Source organism: Macrobrachium rosenbergii, chromosome 26 (assembly GCF_040412425.1).
Source record: "Macrobrachium rosenbergii isolate ZJJX-2024 chromosome 26, ASM4041242v1, whole genome shotgun sequence".
Classification (NCBI taxonomy): Eukaryota; Metazoa; Arthropoda; class Malacostraca; order Decapoda; family Palaemonidae; genus Macrobrachium; species Macrobrachium rosenbergii.
In genome coordinates this window covers 51,885,358-51,903,988 of record NC_089766.1, presented here as the reverse complement: position 1 = coordinate 51,903,988, position 18,631 = coordinate 51,885,358, and the positions used below count along the sequence as shown (strand labels likewise).

At 36.3% G+C, this 18,631-nt stretch overlaps 2 protein-coding genes across 2 annotated transcripts in view; one reads left to right on the top strand and one right to left on the bottom strand.

The window, feature by feature from the left end:
* The window catches only part of LOC136853211 (zinc finger protein OZF-like), a 270,715-nt gene that overhangs the window by 110,260 nt on the left and 141,824 nt on the right, over nt 1-18,631 (bottom strand). The window lies entirely within an intron of this gene.
* Nucleotides 4,380-10,472, top strand: LOC136853208 (uncharacterized). Its single transcript, XM_067128581.1, has 3 exons — nt 4,380-4,459; nt 6,536-7,087; nt 10,248-10,472. The coding sequence occupies exons 1-2, from the start codon at nt 4,403-4,405 to the stop codon at nt 7,058-7,060; spliced, it is 582 nt and encodes a 193-aa protein (XP_066984682.1). The 5' UTR covers nt 4,380-4,402; the 3' UTR covers nt 7,061-7,087; nt 10,248-10,472.

The window sequence follows — 18,631 nt, the reverse complement described above, 5'->3', positions numbered from 1 at the left end:
TCAATTTTTCATTCCGATCGACGCAAAAAGATTCACTGCTTCTTGGAATATTTCGTTCTGCTTCGTTTCCTTCTGCTACAGTGTTGATGTTGTATTGGTGTTTCTAGTGCTGAAGACCGTCTTGAGATTATTTGCGCTGTTAAATTGAGAGTTAGTTTCAGCGCCGTCACTGCTCACTCTCTGTAAATTTCTCTAGGGCCGTGAACTTTAATGTTTTTCAAATGTGCGCTGGGCGAAATCCTCCGAAACTGCCACCAAATTTTGTTATGCGATGCAGTTTTTCTTTGTATTGCGTTGCACCACATATGAATGACCGTGTCTGTAGACTTTCACTTGATAGTAACGCAGGGGACTCGGTAAGTTAGGTTGAAATTGTCTATTAATATTTTCTAAATTTCAGGAGGGGGTAAGTATTCACCGGGCACGGTTTTTCATAAGTTTTATTACACAAAACTATTTCACACGGCCAGCCACACTGGACTTAGAAATTTCTTGATGTTAAGAGAGGAGCGAGTGACACAATCCTACCCAATTTGGTTTTCAAGTAACTCTGGCTAAAAATTGATCAGAATGAACTCTGGACCTATGTTGAATAAAACTCCGCCTCCTTGAGGACGTCTACTTTACTCTTAATGGTTCAATCTTAACTCCCACTTTTGCAAGGACAAATCAGGTCAATTTTGCTGACCTTTTCGCTTCATAACCTATCCTCTAACTCCTCCTTCCTTTCCCACATCTTGGAGGTTTGTTATGGTTAGTCTTCAATTTACTTGGTCCCATGACTCATCATTTTAAACTATCAACATCCTCTCTCTCTCTCTCTCTCTCTCTCTCTCTTTCATAATCCCGATCCGTGAATCTCATACTTATTCACTGCATAACAAAGTTAACAAACAACAAGTTTTAAAAACATGGTAAATAAGAAAATGTTAAAAGCACAGAAAAGGAAACTAAATGATAAATGAATATCTCCCCAACAAAACATCTCGGCAAACACCACAATTATAATGGGACTCATCCCCATTTCATTTTCTACCCCGATAAGTCTCCGTGTAATAAAAAATCTCTTAGTCATAGTTCCTCTAAATGACCACTTCCCACAATGGCTGTGTTACACGCATGTCTGTGCAGATGCGCGTCCACTCCAGTTAACCATGGTTCCACTGAGACATCCTCCCAAAGTAAGGAGCAGTCTCCAATATTATTATTATTATTATTATTATTATTATTATTATTATTATTATTATTATTACCGACATTCAACACGACCAGTCATTTTTGTGGGTCAGACCAAAAATCCAGTCACCTGCTAAGCAAGTTTGCAAAGGATATGATGTCCATTTACAGCAAAACAGAGGGAAATAAGCAAAGAATAGTGGAATATAGATTAAAACCAAACAGATGAATAAACAAATCAAAGAAGAGGAATATGAGTATGCAAAAGCAATTTAGAGAAATTAAGACGTATGAAAAGCTTTAGCGGGATATCCTGGTTCCTCATTAGAATTTGAATGCATGCCTTTGAATTGGTCTTTCCTTCTAACAGGAGGGAATGACGTTTATTGGAATTCTAATAATGAATGCTCGCAAAGCTGCAATGTTTTGCAACTTGTTTGCAATACGACAATGTTGAAATCAAGGAAGAATCCATCAACATAAGTGATTTTTCTCTGGGAGCAATCAGCTTTACTTTGAAATTAAGGGGCTGATGTGGATATGTGGGCGAGGATGTGGCTACAGTGCTTTGAATGGATAGCACGCGCTGATTCAAAAGACATTAGTACTGAAGGCGTTTGTCACAAACGGAATACTATGAGGTATTTTTGTTTTTTATGATTTAAAGAAGAGGAATATTGAAAGACATGCGAGAGCTCCTGTTGTTACAATTACAAATAGACATATGTGTATCCAACTGTGGATCGTTCAATGCTGTCAGCAGAATAATATGAGCAAACCAAGAGGTTTGTTGTGCAACTGGAACTTCAGAAGTTCTGCCCTAATACAATGTCCCTTGTATTTTGAAATTTACTTACAATTTTTATTTATTTATTTGTTTTTTCTAATAACTGATCTCCTTTCTGTGTTTCCTATTACTTTCTGTTACTTCTTTCGAATGGACACCATATTCTTTGGAAGCTTAAATTCCAAGTCAAGCACCTTTGGTGGGCTAGTTCCATGTGAATAGGGTTCATCTTCTGAATAATAATAATAATAATAATAATAATAATAATAATAATAATAATAATAATAATAATAATAATAATAATAATAATAATAATAATAGTAAAAGAGGTATGATTCAGTAGCAAAAGCCCTCCACTGGAGCCTGTGCAAGAAACACCAGCTAGCTTGCAGTAATAAGTGGTACGAACTCCAGAGTGATAGAAAACGACCAGGCAAAGATCCTCTGGGACTGTGGTATCAGAACAGATAGGGTGATACGTGCCAATAGACCAGACGTGACGTTGATTGACAAAATCAAGAACAAAGTATCACTCTTTGATGTCGCAATACCATGGGACACCAGAGTAGATGAGAAAGAAAGAGAAGAAACTGATAAGTATCAAGACCTGAAAATCGAAATAAGAAGGATATGGAATATGCCAGTGGAAACTGTATCCATAATCATAGGAACACTAGGCACGATCCCAAGATCCCTGAAAAGGAATCTGGAAAAACTAGACGCAGAAGTAGTGTCAGGACTCATGCAGAAGAGTGTGCTACTAGAAACAGCGCACACAGTGAGAAAAGTGATGGACTCCTAAGGAGGCAGGATGCAACCCGAAACCCCACACTATAAACCACCCAGTTGAATAGGATGACTGTGACAGACCTAAAAATAAATAAATAAATAAATAAATTGATTAATCAAAAAAAAATAATAATAAGACTATAATTTCACTGAGTACGACATAGAAATAGTGTAATACCAAACTGTTAACCTAAAGTTTGAAGAGTCCTCATGAAATTAATTACGGAGAGAAATTTAAACACAAAGGAATTAAATGCATTCCTGAACACAGGTTATTCTCTCATCCTGTCTAAACGCAAGAAAGGGCTTACTAGAAGTAGCATTCGCAAATGTATGTCCATTCATAAAACAGCATTCATATGAATCATTAATCGGACACATCAATTTTGCATATATGAATACTGAGAAACAGTATTTGCAAGTATGATTATTCAGAAGCAGTACTCAGCCATATACGATTATTCAGAGAGAATATTTACATATTTTATTACTGAAACAGTAGTCACACATGAGTGCCACAAAGAAACAGTATATACATATTTGGGGCCGTTCAAAAATTACGTAACGCCTTACGGGGTAGGGGGGCGTATGGTGAAGTATTATGAGTGTGGCATTGGGGAGGGGTGCTGCTATAAATTACATAACATTTTCAGATTTTTTCCTTTGTGTCTTTTGAAAAGATGTGAATGTAGAAGGACAAAGGAGAGAGAGAGAGTAAAGTTTCTGCAACAGACTTTTATTATATTTTAGTAATATTGAGAATATGGTACTTAATTTTTTTTTTTTTTTGCATAATTATATGTTTGAAAAATATCACAAACTCAACCCTTGTTTGTACTTCAAACATTTTCTACTATATGCATTACATGACATAGAATATTATCACAAACCCATCCCTTTTCTGAGCTCCGACATTCTCTACTTTATGCATGAATATGACTTAGAAAAATATAACAAATGATTCCTCTATAAACATGGCATAATAGAACGTTTTCATTTCAAATTTATCTGTGATTCTTTAATATCATAACGTAAAAGTATTCAGAAAACCTAATGTCAATCATTTCCAGGTATTAGGCTAGACCTTAATATATTATTGCATTAATAAAGGGTAACATACTAATTCAAATGGGGGTTGGGTTACTAGCTGATGTTACATAATTTTCTAGGGGGTCTGGAGGGAAGGGCAAAAATTACCAACAAAAAAGTGTTACGTAATTATTGAACGGCCCCTTTGGCTATTCACAAATAGAATTTCCAAATTCTTGTTGAGATACATCACTAACACACAGGAATATTCGTCAAGTGCACAACGATGCGAGTAAAACTAACGCCCATCTAATATCCGTCCTATATGGTCGTCAGTTAACCAGATGGCTAAGAAATATATCGACTTCTTCTCCGTTCGACTGAAGAACCTCTGTTGTCATCCTGACGTGGCAGAGGCCAGTGAAGCTAAACGTTACTGATCGTTCCACTAAATTTCTTTCCAAACACATAAATCTCGCGCCCCTGAAAGGAATTAAAAAAAAAATCGATGACTGATTTGTCCTTGATTTGTGGAGCAGAACTACCTTCGCCGTATATAAAGAGGCCTGGATGTGCCAACTTGCAGCAATGGCTTCCTCAGAAGTCTCCATCGGGAGAACCATGAAGGTTCTGGTGGTCTTCGGGCTCCTCGTCGGCCTCATTGCCCCTGAGGCAACGGTAAGTCTCTTGAAAGGCAGTAGACACTGTTGTTGGAACTCGGAGCACTTTGCAGGTTGAGCTCAAGTCAGATATTTCTTTTTTCAAGTATCCTTTCCGAGTAATCCTTTCTCACAATTAAAAATGCTTCCTTGAAATACTCTTGTTTTGATGAATTTATTGTGATAGCGTATGTCATAATTGAACATTTCCAGTGCTTTGCATTTAGTTCTTCCCAGACCATACCTTGCATCCATCAGTCAATTTTAGTAGTTTCGCCTTTTATTTTGTAATGTTCAGTACGGCACAGATTTCTGCAAGTCTTGTCCCAGCTATGACCAAAATATGGGATGATCTTCCTAGTCATGTAGTTAAGTTGTCAGAATTATGGTTGTTCAAACATTGTCCAATTTTTTTTTTTTTTTTTTTTTTGGGGGTAGGCTTGCGTCGGTCGCATTTCATAGTTCATGTTTTATTTTTTCTTTACCATCTCCCATATAGCTATGTATTATTTCTGTCTCTTCTCTTTTCTCTCAGTGGACTGCTTTCCCTGTTGGAGCCCTTGGGCTTGTAGCAATCTGATTTTCCATCTGGGATTGCAGGCTTTCCTCCATCATCTTAAACTTCCTACCATCCCCCATTTTCTCAACATGACCGAACCACTCCAGAAAACTCATTCACTCTTTCATTCATGTTACCATTTTACCATGTCGATTTGCTTCCATATTTCTCACCCTTCAGATTCTTCTTCTTGTGTTCTATGATACTACAGTTAAACTCTCTGGCTGATCTTTTGCACACCCTGCTACCTTCCTTGCCTTGTAAATCCTGTGAATAGCCTCTTCTTCAGTGTCGCCTTATCCTCGATATTTACTCTCAAACACTTGTATGAATCAACATCTCCTTTCTGGACACTGAAAAGATTCTTTTCCATTTGGTCGTACAGAGCGCATGAATTAAGAAATTTCTTCGAGGCATAAACAATGATGTGGAAGAATGGGAGCCAAGAAAATGGAGCATTGAATGTTAATATGGATTGTGAAGGAGAGGTACTGATTCATATAAGTATTTGAGAGTAAATATAAAGGTTAATGGCGGCATTAAAGAAGGAGCATGAGGCAAGGAAGGTAAAGACTTTCTGTGTTGTATACAGAACACAAGACGAATTTGATGGGTGGGAAATATGAAAGTATACAGATATGGTAAAATGGCAACAGAGGAAAGCATGCATTTGTTTTTGTGGTGGTTCAGTCATGTGGAAATAATGAGGGATAATAGGAAATTGGAGGAGAGAAGATCTACAAAGCACTGGATAGGTGGTATCGGAGAAACATTGGAAAGAAAGGGCCTTAATCTCTGGGGACAATAAGAGTGTATGCAAGACAGAGGTGAATGGAGGCGCAGTGTGTGTGTGTGTGTGTGTGTTGGGATCTGACTTGCTATTGTTGATGAGACTTCCATGTAGGTGTATGAACTGACTAATGTAGTGTAAGTTTTCTGTACAGGGATTGCACCCACGATCAAGCATTTAAAGTAAGAAAGTGAGCGGGGCAATTTCTTGTTTTTTGCTCTGAAGCCACCCACTGATAGCAGAAATTGCTTAGTTTTTGTACATTTCCTTTGGGCTAACCCAGCTTTTGTCAGTGCAACTAAGCAATGAAGACAGGAGTAGCAGAGAGAATAGAGCCCAGGCTCAGTTTTACATTCTGGTTGATGCTTTACTTTTGCAACGTTGCCATACAGAAGAAAGCAAGAAAGATTATTTGGTTGCAGAACAGTTCTTCCTCTTCTTCTTCTTCTTCTTCTTCTTCTTCTTCTTTCCATTTATTGTGGTTTAGTGTCTATACAATCATGAACTGACCTTCAATAATCCTATGCCAATTGCCAGCTGAGTGGATTACCTGATCCCTTGCTCTGTACAACCGTAACATACTAAATATACAACTTTAAATTTTAGTGAAAATTAAGCTCACAGAACTTTGGATTTCTCTTGTGCCTTCTAAACTGTTATCAAGATTTATAATCCACTGGAACAGATTTTGGTCATCAAATTTACATGATTGTTATCATTCAATACTCAATGGCCTCACACTACAGGGAGAAACGATGAAATTGAGAGTTCGTCGTCAACAAGGCTCAACAGGAGGCGGTGGATTCCCAGGAAATGGTCAGTTCCCAGGAGGTAGTGGATTCCCAGGAGGTCAGTTCCCAGGAGGTGGTCAATTCCCAGGAGGTGGTCAATTCCCAGGAGGTGGTCAGTTCCCAGGAGGTGGTCAATTCCCAGGAGGTGGTCAATTCCCAGGTGGTCAGTCCCAAGGAGGTGGACAGTTCCCAGGAGGTGGTCAGTTCCCAGGAGGTGGTCAGTCCCAAGGAGGTGGTCAGTTCCCAGGAAGTGGTCAGTTCCCAGGAGGTGGTCAGTTCCCAGGAGGTGGCCAGTTCCCAGGTGGCGGACCAGGAGGATTTGGTGGAAGCCAAGGAGGTCCTGGAGGTGCAGGAGGTGGTGCTTTTGGCCAAGGACGCCAAGGCGGTGCTGGAGGCACTGGTAGTGCAGGACGCCCAGGAGGCAGTGGTGGTGGAGGACCCCCACCAGGTGGTGCTCCTATGGGAGGGGCTGGGTCCTAAGAGGACGCTGATGCACTTCAATGGAAGGTATGTCACCTTTAATGTCTTTGGCGAGAAGATAATAAAAATGTATAATACCAAATTCTTATATGTAGTAATACCACAATTGTATTAAAATTTACCATCTGAAGATACAAGAAAATATGTTCTCTCAATTTTTTCGTTTACTTCTTAAAGTTAAAATTATTTTTACTTGTAACTCAGAAACAAATAGGAAAACCCCCTTTTCCTTAAGAGAGATGAAATGTACAATGAGGACATTCAAACAACAGAGAGATCTCTTGCTTAAACTGGTCTCAAGACTAGATAAAAAGGGATGTTAGTGAAAGATTTACTCCCTTGATTTAACTGAACTAGCAACAGATTTCTTAAAAATCAGATGGTATGAGAGTCAAATGAATCACTATAAGGCCTGGTAAGTCCTCATCGATGCTGAGTTAACTAACAAATATGGAAATAGGTTCTTTATACAAGGAAGTTAATTTGGCATATATCACATATTTTAAGGAGCAATGCAAGCTAGGTACATTACAAGAAGAGTTGTTTTCTATACATGTGTGTGCACCTGCGTATATTATCCCTTCAAAGCAATGATTTAATGCTGTCTGTTGATTGAAGAAAGTTTTCTCTCAAACTTCAAATTTGATTCATGTTTCGTCCTTCGTATGAAAATGCCAGTGACAAAGAGTGACTGTTTCTGCAGAAGTAAAGAAGTTGCCAGTATTGGAATGAACAAGAGTGCAAGGAAAAAAGAATTCTTCTGGGAAAGTAGGAATTTGTGCTTGGCAGAGTTTGTACAATGAAAACGGGTGGCTGAGCTTGATGATTTAGCTGAAAAAATAGGGTCCAGAGAAAGTGATGGTTTATTCGGCAAGTCTGAAGCACCTATAGGAAATTATTATTATTATATTATTATTATTATTATTGTTATTATTATTATTATCATTATTATTATTCAGAGGATGAAGATACCGTTTCTGGAAGGAATATGATAGCTGGTAACGCAGCTTCTGAAGATGACTTATAATATATATATATATATATATATATATATATATATATATATATATATATATATATATATATATATATATATATATATATATATATATATATATATATATATATATATATATATATATATATATATATATATATATATATATATATATATATATATATATATATATATATATATATATATATATATATATATATATATATATATATGAAGATAAAAAGGCCCATAAAACACTGTATGAACGTTTCGACCACATATTTCGAGCACTTCCTTCTGTGCCCCTGTTCACTGGTAAAATATGGACAGATGATAGTTACAAGGGTATATATACAGAACACATGTAGGTGTGGCAGTAAGTCTCGTTGGCATGCAGGTGGCCATTGACCCAGGAAGGTTTTCCTTGTGATTTTTGGCCGTTAGCTCCCGTCTGGCGATGCGTCTAGTGGTCGTATTTTCTAAAACACCTTCTTAAGAAGAGGCCCAAGGATTAACCTGTCAATGTCATCCGATTTCCAATGTCCCCCTGACAGGTTCATATTGTTGGTTTGACTGATCATAGCAGATTCCAGCTTCTTCCTTTTGTACGGACAACTACTTTTGAAGACCAGCTCTGCCCCACTTCAGTTTATGGTATGGGCTTTATCCCTAATATGTAGGAAAATCCCCAAACTCTCTGAAGAATATCACACTGATCTTTTGCACTCTATTATTCTTTGTGAGGTGGCCCTACCGTCTCCCCAACGTAAATCTCATTACAATTGCTGCACGGAATCTTGTAAACTCCTGCTTCTTCCTCTTTTTTATTTAAGCGTACGTTAATGAGCGAGCTCCCGATGGATTAGGGATAATGGAAAATAAAAGGGTTATTAGACCTGAGATGTTCTGTAGCTTTTGGATGTTTTCATCAAACGGAATTTTTATTTTGTCGTTAAAATCTGTTTCCTGTTGTGACTTGGAGCTCTGTACTATATTTCATTCGCTTTGTTAACAGCCTTCTCGATAAAGTGTGGTGGATAGAGCAGTTGCATTAGGTGTTGGCGGATTGCGTCGAATTGTTTATCTAGGTATCCATTTGAACATATTCTAAGTCCACTGAGGAATAGGTTGCACCGTATACCATGATCTTTACGGAGACGACGTGGTAGCTAAGGAAATGAATGTAAGAAACACGAAGGTGAGTTTCTATATACTGTGAAAGCTATATGTTCCATTCTCTTATGATCAGTACATCTAAGAATGGCAATTTTCCGTCCTTTTCCACCCTGTTTTGAATTCTATGGTCGGAACCAGCGAATTTGGTCTATTAAAAATTTACTGACATCTCCCAGCTATTGTCCCACAAAGTAAAAATATCATCTACGTATCTAAGCCAGATCATATTGCGGGGTTTCATAGGCGACAAAATTTCCGTTTCGAAATATTCCTTGTACAGGTTAGCTGGAGGGGATAGAGGACCGTCCATGCTACAGCCAAATTTTTGTTTGTAAAAATTCACGTTGTTAGTTACACAGAGATTGATTAGTTTTAGAGTTTTATCTATGCCAAGAGGAAAACGGTCTTCACATGGCTGTAACTTATCTTTAGAAAAGCCAACACGTCGATAATTGGGACTGGTAAATAATGACTCGACGTCTAGGCTGAGCAATTTGATATTATTTGAGGGGTGTTTCAACTGAAATTTTTTATAAAATCCTCTGAATGTTTGATGTGGGAGGGTGAGAAGGTTCCTAGGAAGGGTGATAATAGGTCTGCAAGCCATTTTGATAATTTACACATGAAAGAGACCTTGCTAGATATTATAGGGCGTAACGGCATCCCATCTTTATGTATTTTTGGGAGGCCATATTGCTGCCCAATTTAACAAATCAGTCAGAACCATAGGGGGTAATAGGAAGAACATAGAATTACTAGAGGCATTCAAGATAATCAACTTCTCTCCCATATTATAATATATATATATATATATATATATATATATATATATATATATATATATATATATATATATATATATATATATATATATATATATATATATATATATATATATATATATATATATATATATATATATATATATATATATATAAGAAGCGCACGCGCGTGTGTGTGTGTGGTGTTTAATTCCTTTCACTCATATAATTTTTGTACCTTTTCTTTCCATAGGATCAACCGGAAGGATGAGAACTGTGGTCTGGCAAGGGAGAACGGAAGAAACGCAGATGTCTACACAAGCAGCAGAAGTCTAGACTGTTATGACTTGTGGCTTTAACCTCAATGTTACTGGAAAAATTGTTTCCTTCTTTCATTGTGTAAATTTGCCTTTAAGTTTTGTTTCTTTTTCACTGACAAGGAATCCTCAAAACTTTATACTATTAAAAGCGAAGCAATTTTGTTTTATCTTTTCCCCTTTACTTTCCATGGCCGAATGAACCTATTAATTCTGTGACGCTAAAATCTCAAGTACAAAAGAGATCTGGAAAGATTCTCATCCTCGCCTTTCAAGTGAGGGAGATTTTACCTCCTCAAACCATTTTCGTTCCCTTCTCATCCATCTTCAGAAGCTCATTCTCTCAAACTCTTCGCAGGTCATTCTCCTTCCTTGCTCATCCTGTTCCAGAGGCACATTTTGTCTCGCCTAATCTTGTACGATACTTTCAAACCAGAACTTGAGATCATCTCTCAGTTCTTCCGAAATCAGTTTCCTTCTTACGTCTTTATGTCCTTGGTCCTTTGGCGTTCACAACAGCGTTTGAGAAATTGCAGATTGAACTTCCGGACCTACTGGTATTTTGGGCTTTGAATTGAATAGAATAGGATAGAGTATTCAATTCAGGCCGAAGACCAAGAGCTGGGACCTATGAGGCCATTCAGAGCTGAAAGGAAAATTGAGAGTGGAAGGTTACAAAGGTGTAACAGGAGGAAAACCTCGCAGTTGCACTATGAAATGATTGTTGGAAGAGGGTGGAAAATAAGATGGAAGAGAGAGAATATGAGTGGAGGTACAGTGAAAGGAAAGAAAGGGGTTGCAGTTAGGGGCCGAAGGAATGCTGCAAAGAACCTCAATTCAATCCTACAGTGCAACGCACGAGGTGCACCGACGGCACTACCCAGCTGCGGGACAACTTACTCTATTTGTACCGTTGCAATAAAAAATCCTGGCTCTGTATAACATTCTTTTGAAGCGTCACACAAATGTCGGTATGGAATCTTCTCTTATAACAAAAGGACTTTCTTATTTGCATCAGACTTCTTCAGTTTTTTATACAGAGACCAACCTTCACAATTATATGACAGACAGACAGACAGACACAGAACTGAAGTTAAATAAAAGCATGTAAAAACTACTGAGGCTAGAGGGCTGCAAAGTAGTATGTTGATCATCCACCCTCCAATCATCAAACATACCAAATTGCAGCCCTCTAGCCTTAGTAGTTGATATGGATTGTGAAGGAGAGGTACTGATTTAACGTTAAGAGTAAATATATGATCGTGCATCTGGCACCGCTGAGGCAAGGAAGGCCAAAGAACACAGAACCATCACCGGGTCACGGTTGAATGTTTCATGGTAAATGGCAACAGAGGGCTGAGGTTTCATACAGCATTATACGTTGTGTGGAAATAATGAAACTCGGTTGCGCCAAAAATCTGTTATGACACTAACGTGGTAGATTATAAACATGTAAGAAACTTCACCTACCTGCAAAATAAGATTGGTAAGACAGAGGTGAATGGAGGACATCTCTGTGTGTGTCTCTCTCTCTCTCTCTGACTCTCTCTCTCTCTCTCTCTCTCTCTCAAACCCCTGCACCTATTTTATCTATGGCATTGAAAATCAAACAGTAATCTTAGAAAATATAGTATATTCTGTTTTTTGCTAACAAACAACAAGTTTTAAAAACATGGTAAATGAGAAAAGCAAATGCTAAAAGCACAGAAAAGGAAAGTAAATGATAAATGAATATTTCCCCAACAAAACATCTCAACGGCAAACACCACAATTATAAATTTGGGACTCATCCCCATTTCTTCTTTCTACCCCATTTATAAGTCTCCGTGTAATAAAAAACTCTTTTTAATCATAGTTCCTCCAAATGACCACTTCCCACAATGGCTGTGTTAAAACCATGTACTAAATATACAACTGCAGATGCGTGTCCACTCGAGAACACCGTGTACAAACTGCCATTTATAACCACTGGAACATTTAAATCCCAAATTCTATGTTTCGTATGTTCAGGCTGACCGTGCTGAGACTACAGGGAGAAACGATCCTTCCGAGTCACTGATCAACAGGAGGTCACGCTGGAAATGGTCAAATTCTAACGTGAAATTTAGGATAATACATTTAAGTGCTGGTGCATTTTAAGTGGCTCTATAGGTGAGTTTCCCAGGAGGTGGAACAATTATTGAATTCCCAAAAATAATATTTAAAGAAGAAAAGACTAACAGGAGGTTTTGTGTACAATACCACAGTGCTTGCTCCTGGAAGAAGATGCCTTACAAGTGCTGCGTACCTAAATGGCAAGGTGGCCATTACGACAACGGACCAGAGGAGTTAATATTTTCAGGTTTCCTGAAAATGAGGAGGTGTGAAAGAGAAATGGCTAAGGCACATCAAGAGAGAAAAGTTTCGTCCTACGGAGGACCATTGGGTATGCTGATCATTTGTTAAGGGATCTCTCTCTCTCTCTCTCTCTCTCTCTCTCTCTCTCTCTCTCTCTCTCTCTAATGTCTCTCTCTCTCTCTCTCTAAAATGTATAATCTATTTTATATATATATACCATAAATGTATATATATATATATGAAGATATAAGAAAATATGTATGTATATATATATTATATATTATTTTTATATATATATATAAATAAATAAAACCCCTATATATTAAGAGATATGATATATATATAGGATATAAACAACAGAGAGATCTCTTGCTTAAACTTTTAGGATAGATAATATATATTATAAAGATTTATATTCATTTAACTGAACTAGTATATATATTTATATATATATATATATATATAGTCAATATATACATACTATATGGCCTGTGTATCCTCATGAGGCTGATATAACTAACATACATAAATAGTATATATGTATGTATATATTTTAATGATATTACTTGTCAGATTATAAGAATTTTATTGGCAATGTGTACTTGAATCGCAAAAATATGTTGCTATACAAAGTACAGTTTAATTGCAGTGTATTGGTAATAGGCTAAACTTAAAACTTTGATTTCAGTTTTTAGTATGAAAATGGTATTATTGTTTTACAGTTTTTGGAATATATGACTGTTTCCTTCAAGTAAAATAGATGGTCTTAGAAATAAAAATTTATTTTTCAATTAAATATTTGATACGTTTCCTGACTGTCCAGCATATCATTGCACTTGCAGGTTTGTGAACAGCATTTTCATCCTGATGATATTGTGAGGGGAAACTTCTTATTATTCAGAGGATGAACAAACTGGAAGGAAAATAACTGCAAAATTAAAGATGACATCCATATATTAAAGAAAATGCTGTTCCCACAGTGTTTCCAAACTATCCTCAATATTTGAACAAAACTGAACATCGAAGATAGTCACCCGATTCTAAAAGACGAAGAATAGAAGAAACCGCAATCAAAGTAGCAATTGAAAGCAGTATATCGGATGGTAATATATACGAAACGCAAATTGGATTTAGGGATTTGCAAGAACTTTCGAGGAAACTTAAGCTGGATAAGTACTGGAACATAATTCACAAAGAACCTTATCTCTTGATTAGTCACATATCGTTTCACCTTCTCCTAATATGATGATGTCTGTACTGATACATCCTGATAACCCAGATCTGTCCAGGCGTATATCGATAATGTGCCCGTACGTGGTTGTCGACTATATCATTCCTTCTCGTGAGCAGGATTAACAAATACCATTGAAGTCATGTTACAAGAGATGAGATTGTTGGTTTGACAGACAAAGTAGCTCTTCCATAAACCCTGTTGCTGTTATTCAATTAATTTTAACTTTTCTAATCACTATAATAGAGAAACCATTCAAGCATTCAGTGACTTTGAAATTTATCTTTGAGCAACTAAACTTGATGACTCAAAAAAGCATTCAGTATTCCACAGATCTTTGGTTTCTTCATCTTTGCTATTAAGCAATATTTCACCTCAGGTTACAGATTCTTTAGGGATAATGAAGATGGTTAATTTTACCCAGTATGTCAGTAGCGATCAGGCGGGTTTTTATATCTAAAAACTTAGTCAGAAATGGAGCAGTATGATGATCATTTTAATTTCGTATATCAGGCAAAAATCAAAATCATTACAACCCACAGACAAAACTTGCGTTAGGTGTTGGCGGATCGCGTTTTTTTTTTTATCTAGGTATCCATTTGAACATATTGTATTAATGATTGACGAGATACATTTAAAGACCTTTTTTTATATAAATGAGGTGCTGTAATAGGATCTGCATTTAACAGTAATGAAAGCAGCAACCACTGCATATGATTTCATGATAGGTGCTGTTCTATCAAAATTTCGAGATGTGGTACATATTATTCCGGTAAAAACTATAAAAATTCAGAAACGTCTCCCAGCAATGTTATAAAAAAAATAATACTAGGGTTGGAAAAAATTGGATTTAATTTAATCAGTGTCATTACCGATAATAATGCGATAAATGGAAAAGGGATGTCGCATTTTGCAACCCCAAAAGCTGTCAAATTGCCATTAAAAAAATCCAGCTGCAAAACTGCAGACCTTTGTTTTTCTTGTTTGATACTGTACACAAGAGAAAACGTGTTCAGAAATAACTGGTTGGGTCTCAAAGATGAATCCAAAACAATTGGTATTTCCAAAATTTCCATTCAAGGCTGAGAAATTTGTACTGAACCAAAAGTGTTAAATTTGCTCCTGGAAATCATTGAGAGGATTTGCATTTAGTAGAAGTCAGAATTATTGTTAAGACAGTCTTATAAGTTAACAATAAAAGCATTGCTAGATATCGTCATTTGAAAAACAAAACGTGAATTTAGTCTAAAAATTTTTAATGAATATATTATTCAAGCAATGCGTAATATTGGAAAAGAGAAAAAGATTGCCTAATTACAATGATACATTAAATTTTATAGAGATATTTTGGATTTGGTGGTCAATAGTTAATGTAAAGTCAATATTCAAAGGGAAAATATAATTAATAATGAATACTGTACCCCACTTACGTGTGATGAAAATGATAGAAAATACAATTTTCTGTTAAGATTTCTAGACTGGTTAGATAATTGGGAGAAAGAACTTCCAGGAGGAAAATTAAGAAACGGAAACATTCACATCGTTAAAGTCCTTATCAACGTTCATTTCAATTACTGAATTAACCAAATGATTGCAAACCTGAGCTTAATCTGGAAAATTATATTCTTCCAGGAAAATTTGCAAAGTTTTGATCATTTGGGAATCCTCAGAACTTTGGGGAATATCGACAACTTGCTGGGGAATCTTTTAACATATCAGTTAGGCAAATGTTTGAATGCGAGAAGAAAAATTCAAGAAAAATATCATTAATGAAAATGGTTTTCCTCCTTCCAAGGAAAAGGTATCACACTAAAAAATTTTATTGAGATAAATTGGGCAAACATGAATAACTCTGAAATAGATGAATCTTCTGATATCCTGATATTAATTCTGTAACACAACATGATATAGAAGGATGTAATGGTGTTCTTCCTGTTATAACTTATTTATGTCCTTGGTTACTGTTGTTACAGTGTAAATAGAAAAATGAAATTGCAAATCATGCCTAGAGATCTTAACAAGAGCTGAATTTACCAAGAAGAGGAAGACCAGGATTCAATTTAGATTATACAAAGGGTGTCAGCAGAGGGTCCTTGTTTTTCCCTGACAGCGAAACAATAAATATAGTGAGATACAACTATATCATTGTAAATAAACTCACTCAGAATGACTCGTTCAAATCTTCAAGAAACCAGAGGCAGGTTGTTATGAATATCACACTCGATATTCTAAAGGAAGATGATGAACTCATTTCCATTTGGAAGAATGTGAGAATGGTCATCCACTAGAGAAATAGAAAAAATGATTGTCTGGGCATCAAAAATTCTCTCTTAAATAACTATTGTCAGAAGGAAAATGACTCTATTCAAGCACAGAAAACACAAGTGTCTAAAGAAAAGAAGAGAAAACTGCAGACTTTAGCAAAGTAAGCGCATAATTATTTTATTGCATGTTATTAGTATATATGTGTGTGTATGTATACATTTTTGTAGTAGAGGTCAAAGGCCCATACACACCACATTAATATATATATATAAATATATATATATATATATATAGTATATTTATATATTATATATAGGTATATATATATATATAATCACTGCAGACTAGGCCTATAGGGAACTGCAGTATAAAAATAAAAAACGCGCCATGCTAGCTACCTCTGGGGTGGTGGGGAAAAGTTAGCTAGTTAAATGTGTAGTTTTCTTTTATTTCACTTCAAAATTAATTTTGCAGAATATATGCCCTTGCTCTCTCTCTCTTTGTACAGTATTTCTCACTCTTATACCGTATAGCATATTCATACATACCTGCACCTATTTTATCTATGGTATGAAAATCAAACCTAATTTTACCAAATAACATGGTATATTCTATAAAGCTAACAAACAACAAGTTTAAAAACATTGTAAATATAGAAATAAATGCTAAAAGCACAGAAAAGGAAAGTAAATGATAAATGAATATTTCCCAACAAAACATCTCGGCAAACACCAATTATAAACGGGACAGATCCCCATTTCAATTTCTACCCTGATAAGTCTCAGTGTTTGATGGCCAGTTCAGCCTAAATGACCACTTCCCGGAGGGTGAATGGCTGTGTTACACTCATGTCTGAGCAGATGTGTCCACTCCGGTTAACCATGGTTCCATTAAGGCATTCTGCCAAAGTAAGGAGCGGTCTCCATTATTATTATTATTATTATTATTATTATTATTATTATTATTATTATTATTATATTAATACCAACATTCAACACGACCAGTCATTTTTATGGGTCAGACCAAAAATCCAGTCACCTGCTAAGCAAATTTGCAAAGGATATGATGTCCATTTACAGCAAAACAGAGGAAAATAAGAAAGAATAGTGTAATATAGATTAAAACCAAACTGGTGAGTAAACAAATCAAAGAAGAGGAATATGTGTATGCAAAAGCAATTTAGAGAAATTAAGACGCATCAGAAGCCTTAGCGAGATATCCTGGTTCCTCATTAGAATTTGGATGCATGGCTTTGAATTGGTCTTTCCTTCTAACACGAGGGAATGACGTTTATTGGAATTCTAATAATGAATGCTCGCAAAGTTGCAATGTTTTGCAACTTGTTTGCAATACGACAATGTTGAAATCAAGGAAGAATCCATCAACATAAGTGATTTTTCTCTGGGAGCAACCAGCTTTACTTTGAAATTAAGGGGTTGATGTGGATATGTGGGCAAGGATGTGGCTACAGTGCTCTGAATGGATAGCAAGCGCTGATTCAAAAGGCATTAGTACTAAAGGCGTTTGTCAAATACGGAACACTATGCGGTATTTTTGTTTTTTATGGTTTAAAGAAGAGGAATATTGAAAGACATGCGAGAGCTCCTGTTGTTATACTTACAAATATACATATGTGTATCCAACTGTGGATCGTTCAATGGTGTCAGCAGAATAATATGAGCAAACCAAGAGGTTTGTTGTGCAACTGGAACTTCAAAAGTTCTGCCCTAATACAATGTCCCTTGTATTTTGAAATTTACTTACAATTTTTATTTATTTATTTGTTTTTTCTAATAACTGATCTCCTTTCTGTGTTTCCTGTTACTTTCTGTTACTTCGAATGGACACCATATTCTTTGGAAGCTTGAATTCCAAGTCAAGCACCTTTGGTGGGCTTGTTCCATGTGAATAGGGTTCATCTTCTGAATAATAATAATAATAATAATAATAATAATAATAATAATAATAATAATAATAATAATAATAAAAGAGGTATGATTCAGTAGCAAAAGCCCTCCACTGGAGCCTGTGCAAGAAACACCAGCTAGCTTGCAGTAATAAGTGGTACGAACACCAACCTGAGGGAGTGATAGAAAACGACCAAGCAAAGATCCTCTGGGACTATGGTATCAGAACAGAGGGGGTAATACGTGCCAATAGACCGGACGTGACGCCGACTGACAAAATCCAGAACAAGAACAAAGTATCACTCTTCGATGTCGCAATACCATGGGACACCAGAGTAGATGAGAAAGAAAGAGAAAAATCTGATAAGTATCAAGACCTGGAAATCGCAGTGAGAAGGATCTGGGATATGCCAGTGGAGATTGTATCCATAATCATAGGAACACTAGGCACGATCCAAAGATCCCTGAGAAGGAATCTGGAAAAACTAGACGTCGAAGTAGCTCCGGGTCTCATGCAGAAGAGTGTGCTACTAGAAACAGCGCACATAGTGAGAAAAGTGATGGACTCCTAAGGAGGCAG

Excerpts from the sequence above, each read along its gene's own strand:
- LOC136853208 (XM_067128581.1), top strand. The coding sequence starts at position 4,403 with ATGAAGGTTCTGGTGGTCTTCGGGCTCCTCGTCGGCCTCATTGCCCCT. Across the intron at positions 4,460-6,535 it reads TCATTGCCCCTGAGGCAACG|GGAGAAACGATGAAATTGAG; the intron begins GTAAGTCTCTTG and ends CTCACACTACAG.